This window comes from Bubalus kerabau, chromosome X (genome assembly GCF_029407905.1).
Source record: "Bubalus kerabau isolate K-KA32 ecotype Philippines breed swamp buffalo chromosome X, PCC_UOA_SB_1v2, whole genome shotgun sequence".
Lineage (NCBI taxonomy): Eukaryota > Metazoa > Chordata > Mammalia > Artiodactyla > Bovidae > Bubalus > Bubalus kerabau.
This window is the reverse complement of record NC_073647.1, coordinates 64,487,310-64,495,698: the sequence shown is the minus strand read 5'-3', so window position 1 is coordinate 64,495,698 and position 8,389 is coordinate 64,487,310. Positions and strand designations below refer to the sequence as shown.

The window sequence follows — 8,389 nt, the reverse complement described above, 5'->3', positions numbered from 1 at the left end:
TCAGTAGCACCTGGAGGACTGTAAAACCCTGATGGCTAGCGGCCTACCCTCAGAATTTCCAACGCAGTAGGTCTGGAGCAGGGTCTGAGAATGTGCATTGCAAACAAGTTCCCAGCTGATGCTGATGCTGCTGTTCCAGGCAAGCTAGGTCATCCAACAGTTCCTTTCAATAAAATATAGTAGAGGCTAGGGCACCATCACGCAAATTATTTACAATCGTATATTTTAATTTATTTGGGGCTGCAATAAAAGGATTTAAAACAGGCTTGACAAATAGCGGAAAGAAATCCCTTTCAGTGACAGTAAGGTGGGCCAAAATAAATAGAACAATGATAGATTTGAGTCAGTGGTATTATGGGGAAAAAAAAAAAAAAACTACAGCTTATTACTTTCAAACAAGCTTTTATTTCCAATGTGAACAATGCTATCACATTATCTGTAAAAGGTAAGAGTCAAGTCAGAGGTCAGTAGTTAGTATCACTTTGGGGCATTGAAACTTTGAAACAAAATTAGTATTTCAGGCTAATGAAAACAAGAATATCCATGAAGAACAGATTCATCTTTTCTTTTGCTGTCTGCTTTTTCTATGCCTTCCCACTGTAGGATGAAATAAGAGCCAGTTAACAATTGTACCTGAATAACATGCAGTGACTTTCTAAATATGAGTCAACACTATCTACATCTGTTTTCTCAATGTTTTCTTCTTGCGACCCAGACCCTTGGTGATCAGGGTGCACCTCATTGCTCACGCAAAACTTATCTCCCTCTTGCCCACCACTATAAATGCTTGCTGTTTCCTTGAAAGGCCACACTGTTATTTAAATAAGCCATTCCCCCTAAAAAACTGGTGTTCCCTTGCACAAATCATCAATCCCTTATATTTCCAGACCTTCAGGTTGCACATCTGTAAAATGAGGATGAGGCTTTATCAAACATCCACATGCATGAAAACTAAGCAAGAGTGAGAGAGACTAAAAGATGAATGAATAGAGGAAAGCGAAACAAAGATTTAATTACCAACTCAGTGACAACCAATAATATTGCTGAGACTAGTTTTCTTTTCTTTTGAATAAAAAATCTAAATTGAACTAATATTTGTGAATTAATCCTGAAGTGCAGTTCTCTTGAAACCCTTAACATCTCACTACTTTGTTAGGAATCGCTTTCTCAAAGTCATTGCCAGTACAAGAGACTACAATTCTGTGGCCAGGTGATGATGACCCAGCTAATGCATGGCCTAGTCACTGTAGCTGCTGCTTCTGGTGACCATTCTCTAAACAAGCACTGGTCTCCATTTCCAGGTCTGGTAAATTTCCCATCTGTAGTAGACTTAAAGCTACAGGACAAAGGACTTGTGGCTATAAATGAAATACATTTCAGAACACACTGCCTCCTCCATTATCTAGAATTCATTATTAACAATAAACTGTTTTTCCAAAATTAAATTTCAACAATTTTCTTATGTACTTTACAGAAGAAAAATTAAAAAATATAAAGCTGTTTTTAACAGGTATGTGTCAGGAATGGTTATGTCGTACGAAAGCCTATACAATAATACCTGTATTATCCAGAGCTGCTTTTTGCTGAGACCACATCCATTCAGAGTCCTTCAGGTTTTTCCTTTCCAGCCTCTTCCTCTTCATCAGTGTTTTCATACTGATCCTCACCGTCATCATTGGGGCAGAATGATGCAGACATTGGGGTCCAAAGTTGGCAGGGAAAATATCCCAACTGAAAATCAGCAGCAGAGTCTAGGCCTGAGAGAAGAGAAATAGGTTTAATAAAAGAAACAACAAATAATACCTGCATACATTTCTAGCCTCCCATCATGTCTGCTGCTTGACAATTTTCACAAACATTTTCCCCTCTCTCCAGTAGATTGGCACACAGATCTCTCTGATTATTTCTGGCCCCTTTGGAGAAGGGATCCGAATCATTTGATACTGGTACCATTTTGTACGGGTTTGTCGGAACTTCAAGGGAAAAAATGCTCCTTTGACTTAAAGACAAATTCTATGGGGACGCTCACAGATTCCTCAGTCGCTGAAAAGTGCCCCTGTGCTATGTCATCATTTTCTCAGATCCTCCTACCGAGAATATTCACATTTGTTAAAGCCGTTGACCAAAAGGGAGGGATGCCACTTGTTTGCCTCTAGGTTGGTAGAAGGCAGCATGCTTTTTCTCGAGACCATGAAGGTCTACAGAACTGGGCTTCCACTTGTGTCAATTGTGCTCGGAGGTTTTTGAGAGTTCTGACCCACTGCACGACAGCTAGAGACCTACCTGCCTTTGAGCTCAATGGCCCCACAAGGGCTCAGCCACCACTTGCCCGCCTCAGCCCCTCCGGGATCACAGGCCTCAACCTCCCAGTCTCAGAGGCAGCAGTCAGGGCTTCCTCGCCCAGAACTCGGCCTCCACTGCTGGTTCCTCTGTCTTCTAGGAAGCAACCCCCTCCGCAGGATCCCGCAGCTCCCAGGGTGGAGCGCCCTCCACCGGCCACTCACCCTGCAAGACTCTGCCTCGCTCTCCCAGGTCTTCCTGCTCCTGAGGAGGCACCGGACCTTCTCCAGGCTCCGAGGGTGGCTGGGAGCGGCCCCTGGCCATCAGGCGGTCAGTGGGAGGCCGGAACAGGACACGTTTGTTGCCATGGAAATTGTGTAGAAAGGAGTCGACGTCACTCCAGAACAGGGGCCCAAACGTCTCCACGCAGAACCCAAGGCCTATTACCCCTGCCGCACCCTCCTGCTCACTGTCGTCCTCCTCTTCCTCGCCCTCTCCAGACAGGTGCTCCTCCTCCTCCACGTCCTCCAAGTCGAAGTCAATCTCACCCTCTTCCTCGTCCTCCTGCATCTCTACATCTTCCTCCATCTCCTCCTCCTCTAACGGCTCTCTACCACATTCCTCTTCCACTGCGGCCTGTGGCCAACCCTGCTCCCCGGGAAGGGCTCTGGAGACCTCCAAGGAAGCCAGAAGAGCCGTGGCCTCCTCGACTCCTTCCGTCCCCTCCCAAGCAGATGCTTGGACCCCAAGGAGACTGGGGTCACGGCCCGCCCCGCCACCAGCTCTCTCCGGGCCACCTGGGATCCAATAGTGCTCCTCTATGGCAGACATGGCAGGAGAGACGTGCCAGACAGTGATCGTCCTGCAGTGAGGTCTGTGGGGAAGATGGCGGCCGCCGGGCTGAGTGTTGCGCTGAGGAGACGCTGTTGGCAGTGGGACCGCGGGGTGGGGGTGGGGACAGCAGAGACGTCAGCTGCACAGGGAACAGGAGTCTGCGACTTGCTGGTGTGGGCCCCACAACAGGAATGGTGAGGGGGTGGCCCGCAGACCGGCCCACCAAGACCGAAGCTGAGCTGGCGGTGGACAAGGCGGGAAAGACCCTGATGGGCTGGCGACGGTAGGTGGAGCTGGAAGGGTCAACCGCAACCACTTCCTCCAGCGCCAGCTCTAAGCTCATTTGCCAGGAGGCAAGGATTGGCATGACCACCGTCCAATGAGTGATCAAGGCTTTCAGATTGCATGGAAGCCTTCCAGCACCAGGTCATACTTGGAGCCCTCAGGAGTCCCTTCCTTTACATTGCTGCTGCTGTTGCTGCTAAGTCGCTTCAGTTGGGTCCGACTCTGTGCAACCCCATAGACGGCAGCCCACCAGGCTCCCCCATCCCTGGGATCCTCCAGGCAAGAGCACTGGAGTGGGTTGCCATTTCCTCCTCCAATGCATGAAAGTGAAAAGTGAGTGAAGTCGCTCCGTCGTGTCCGACTCCTAGCGACCCATGGACTGCAGGGTACCAGGCTCATCCGTCCATGGGATTTTCCAGGCAAGAGTAGTGGAGTGGGGTGCCATTGCCTTCTCTGTCCTTTACATTGCACCATTGCAAAAACGAAATGGCAATGTCCCTACAGGCGGCACCCTGGGGTATGGGAAGCTGGGTGTGGTCCCCAGTTGCCACCTTGTGTCAGCTCAGGTCATCACAGATACACTTATTTTAAAAAGTTCATAAAGCCTCGAGAAAGAACATCAAAGGTAAGAGGTGGAGAAATTGGAAAACATAAACTGAATTAAACGGGAGCACTGGATATGAAATAGAAAAAATGAAACACACTACGTAAAACTAAAAGGCCATCATATGGTCCAGTTGATTTTAAGCATGGCTGCTCATTAGCAACATAGCTGTAGCTTTGGAGAATAAAAGCAATACCTTGGCATTTTTCAAAAAATTCTAAGGTAATTCTGATATGTATCAGGTTTTTCTATTAAATGGTATCTTTGGTGATATAGAACTCTCCTACTTTTGTGTTGACCACTCATGGAACAATGGTATTAAGTGAATAATAGCTACTCACTAGTACGTATAATATATATTTTAGAAAAGTTATTAATGTTTGCCGAACTAAAAAATTTATGACATTTTGATTCCACTTGTTTGACTTAGTATGAATAGAATGCTAGATTTCTAATTTTAAAAAAAAGGTGTGCAACAACCAACAAAGTTTTACTATATAGCACTGGGAACTGTAGTCCCTTTGTCAATCTCCTGAAATACCTATAATGGAAAACAAACTGAAAAATAATATATGTGTATATGTATAATTTAATCACCTTGCTGTGCACCTGGAACTTTGTAAGTCAACTATACATCAATAGTACATATATATATACACACACACATATATATATTTATTTATTAATTTATTTATTTTCTTTATATATATGTAAATATAAAGAAAAAAAGATAAAGTGCATAGATCACATATGAACAACTGTTTCAACCTCCTGTGAGAGACAGAAAGAGACTTTGCAGGTTTTAATGTTGCTAAAGTTACTTAGAAAAGAACATACAAGTTGACATGGATGCCTCGAGAATGGAGACTGGAGAGTGGAAGGAGTAAAAATAGGAGCGGAAAAGGGATTCATCGGGGCTCCCCAATTCACTTCAAGGCTCCGAGAAGTGAAGAGAGACTTCTTTTCATGACTGGGCTAATCACCTGCTCTACACTAAACAGTGACACCCCCTCCCAAATTCATATATTAAATGTTTACCCACTCCATCTCCCAGGTGATGGTATTTGGGAGTTATGGCCTTTAGTAGGAGACACAGTGAAGATAATCAACCTTGCCCTATATAGAGCTTATGCATTATAGATTTCACCCCTTATACTGGCCTTGTTTTCTTTTACCTAGCTCATACTCAGTATTTTCAATGGGGATAGTCCATTGGGTCCCAAGCTGTCAAGCCCATTTCTAAGTGACAAAGACTCAATTTAACTTTATGAGCCATATGTCCGAGTGCCTATGCCCACTAGGGGATATGTTAGGAGCGTGGCTGCTATCATCTGGAGCACTGAAACACCACAATCATAACATTCTTGAGGCAAATACATCTATTGGCTCTCTTCAGTAGCTCCCTTAACCCTATAGGGGCATCTTTTAAAAATTTAGTGATATCTTCAAGTATTCCTCTATTTTGTTCCCCGGTATTATGTTCAAAGCGTTTTCCTAAAGCATGCATTTCAGCATTTGCTGAAAAGTGAAAGTGAAAGTCACTCAGTCACGTCATGTCCGACTGTTTGCGACCCCATGGACTACACAGTCCATGGAATTCTCCAGGCTAGAGTACTGGAGTGGGTAGCCATTCCCTTCTCCAGTGGATCTTCCAAATCCAGGGATCAGACCCAGGTCTCCCACATTGCAGGAGGATTCTTTACCAGCTGAGCCCCAAAGGAAGTCCAGCATTTGTTGCAGTCAATTCCCAGTCTATTTGCAGAAGTCTTAAGCCAATAAGCGCTTTTTAATGTTTAAAAATATGATTGCACTATTGTGGTGAATGTCACAGGCATTTAGTACGTTCACAATGCTTCTCAGCCATTCTCTCTGTTGTCCCTAAATAAATCATCACTCCTAAAGGAAACCCCATGCCAGTAATCAGTCCTTTTCCATTTCCCCCTCACTGCAACCAGGCTCTGATAACTACTAATCTTCTGTTTACCTCTATGAACTTACATTTTCTAGACAGCTGAGAGAAATAAAATCCTACAATATGTGACCTTTTGTGTCTGGCCTCTCTCATTCCTTTTTGCGGCTGAATGCTATGCCCTTGTACAGAGGGTCACACACATCGACCCCTGGGGATATGACTGTGTAGTAGAAATACAGATGATGAAACAAGGAATTCCCAAACACATGATATGGTGATATACATCAGAGGGGCTCCTAGACCAGGCTTGAGGGTTTGCAAAAAAACTGGATGTCTAGGACAGGAGTGAAAGGAAGTATTGATCCTCAGGCTTTTTTTATCTTTCCCTCAACCCTGCCATAATGTACAGGCGAGTCCTGTTTTCTGAGTAAAATGTAAATCCAACCACTTCCTAACTACCTTTGCTTTTGTCACCCTGATCCAAGACACCATCATCTCTCAGGTGGACTACTACCATGGCCTCCAAACTGGCATCTCCACCTTCAGTTTTACATCCTGTGGCAAATGTCATAGATTAGCTCACCTGACTCCATCCCAATCCCAATTACACCAGGTAAGTCTTGATAGAAGATGGAAACCAAGTCTCCCTTTCCTGACGTCTTGCCTGGATGGCCTAGATTCCATGACTATAAGCTTCTTCCAAGTAGATAAGAAACACCCGTGAGACTTGGAAGGAGAATGAGGTGTATTCCGTGATTCTCCTGTGGTTTCTGTTTTCTGTTAGTGAGTGTGGGCTCATAAAATTTCACTTCTTTTGCATCAGTGACCATAGAGGTCCCGGGGTACAGTTCCTCGCTTTGTGGGTATCAAAAGGCAAGGCATGAGACATCTACTTTGACTGTATAGATGGAGAAGGAGTCAGTGTGGTCTCGCAGCCAAAATCTGTGATGGTCTCAGCAGAAACAGAGTAGTCCAGTGGCTTCCTCGCTTCCCACCCTCCTGATTATGCCAGTTATGTGGTATTATTCAGGAAAAGAGTTCTTTAACTTGTAAATACCTGAGTTAAATAAAAATGACCACCTCCCACAAGTCTCTCATTCTTTTTCTTCATACCCCCAGCTGTTTTGTATACTCGTATCATCTATTTATGCAGGCCAGTTTTAAATTTTGTAAATTCTCCAGGCAAGAATCCTGGAGTGAGGTTGCTATTCCCTTCTCCAGTGGTTCTCCCTGACCCAGGGATCAAAGCCAGATCTCCTGCATCGCAGGCAGATTCTTTACCATCGGAGCCACCAAGGAAGCCCCAAGAATGCGGGAGTGGTTAGCCATTCCCTTCTCCAGAGGACAGACTGACACAGAGATTGAACCCAGGTCTCCTGCACTGCAAGCAGATTCTTTACCATCTAAGCCACCAGGGCGGCCCTTAACAATGGCCTCATATAGTATATATTGTTGGGACTTCCCTGGTTGTTGATGGTTAAGAACCTGCCTGGCAATGCAGGAAAAGCAGGTTTGGTCACTGGTCAGGGAACTAAGGGGCTTTCCCAACAGCTAGTGAGTGGGTAAAAAGAATCCTCCTTCAGTGCAGGAGACACAGGAGATGCAGCTTCGAGCCCTGGGTCAGGAAGATCTCCTGGAGGAGAGCATGGCAACCCACTCCAGTATTATTGCCTGGAGAATCCCAATATTTGGGGATTTAGGAGCCTGGAGGACTACAGTCCAATGGGTCTCAAAGAGTCAGACACAACTGAATGACTAATCAGACATGCACACAGGGAATTAAGATCCCACATGCTGCTGAGCAGCTAAGCCCACGTCTCACAACTAGAGAGCTGCAACTACTGAGCCCACGTGCCACAACGCGCACTGGAACAAAGATCCCACCTGCCACAACCAAGACCCAACGCAGTCAAATAAATATTAAAAACAAAACAAAAATCTTACGACTTAAAAAAGATAATGACAGTAATTATGCTCTAAGTAGGCAAGAATGTGGAGCAAGTAGAATTCTCATTTCCTGCTATTGGGAATATAAACCGGTACAATCATTTTGAAAGATACTTGAGATTACCTAGTAAAGTTGAGGGGCTTCCCTGCTGGCTCAGCAGTAAAGAATCCACCTGCCAATGCAGGACATGCAAGTTTGATCCCTGGGCCAGGAAGATCCCCTGGAGAAGGAAATGGCAACCCACTCCAGTATTCTTGCCTGGGAAATTCCATGATCAGGGGAGCCTTGCAGGCTACAGTATATGGGGGTCACAAAAGAGTCGGACATGACTTAACGACTAATCAACAACAGGTACAGTTGACCTGTTCCTGAGCCCAAGCTTGCTCTGCTCCCTGCACGATGGGCTAACGAATCAGAGATAAGGTGTTGAGGCAAGGAATGCGATTTTATCTGGAAAGCCATCCGACCTATCAGATGGCTGACTAATGTCTCAAAATAACCATCTTATCAGGGTCTGGATACAAGA

At 45.2% G+C, this 8,389-nt stretch overlaps 1 protein-coding gene across 1 annotated transcript; it reads right to left on the bottom strand.

The window, feature by feature from the left end:
• Positions 1–382: 382 nt before the first annotated feature.
• Positions 383–3,430, bottom strand: LOC129639141 (tau-tubulin kinase 1-like). The gene is made up of 3 exons (XM_055564077.1): positions 2,505–3,430; positions 1,559–1,757; positions 383–597 (listed from the first exon to the last, which is right to left on the bottom strand). The coding sequence occupies exons 1-2, from the start codon at positions 3,109–3,111 to the stop codon at positions 1,600–1,602; spliced, it is 765 nt and encodes a 254-aa protein (XP_055420052.1). The 5' UTR covers positions 3,112–3,430; the 3' UTR covers positions 383–597; positions 1,559–1,599.
• Positions 3,431–8,389: the final 4,959 nt, after the last annotated feature.

What these genes read in the sequence shown, in the direction of transcription:
- LOC129639141 (XM_055564077.1), bottom strand. Translation starts at nt 3,111, where the DNA reads ATGTCTGCCATAGAGGAGCACTATTGGATCCCAGGTGGCCCGGAGAGA. An exon ending in GCGAGGCAGAGTCTTGCAGG is followed by an intron (nt 1,758 to 2,504) that starts GTGAGTGGCCGG and finishes CTCTTCTCTCAG; the next exon opens with GCCTAGACTCTGCTGCTGAT.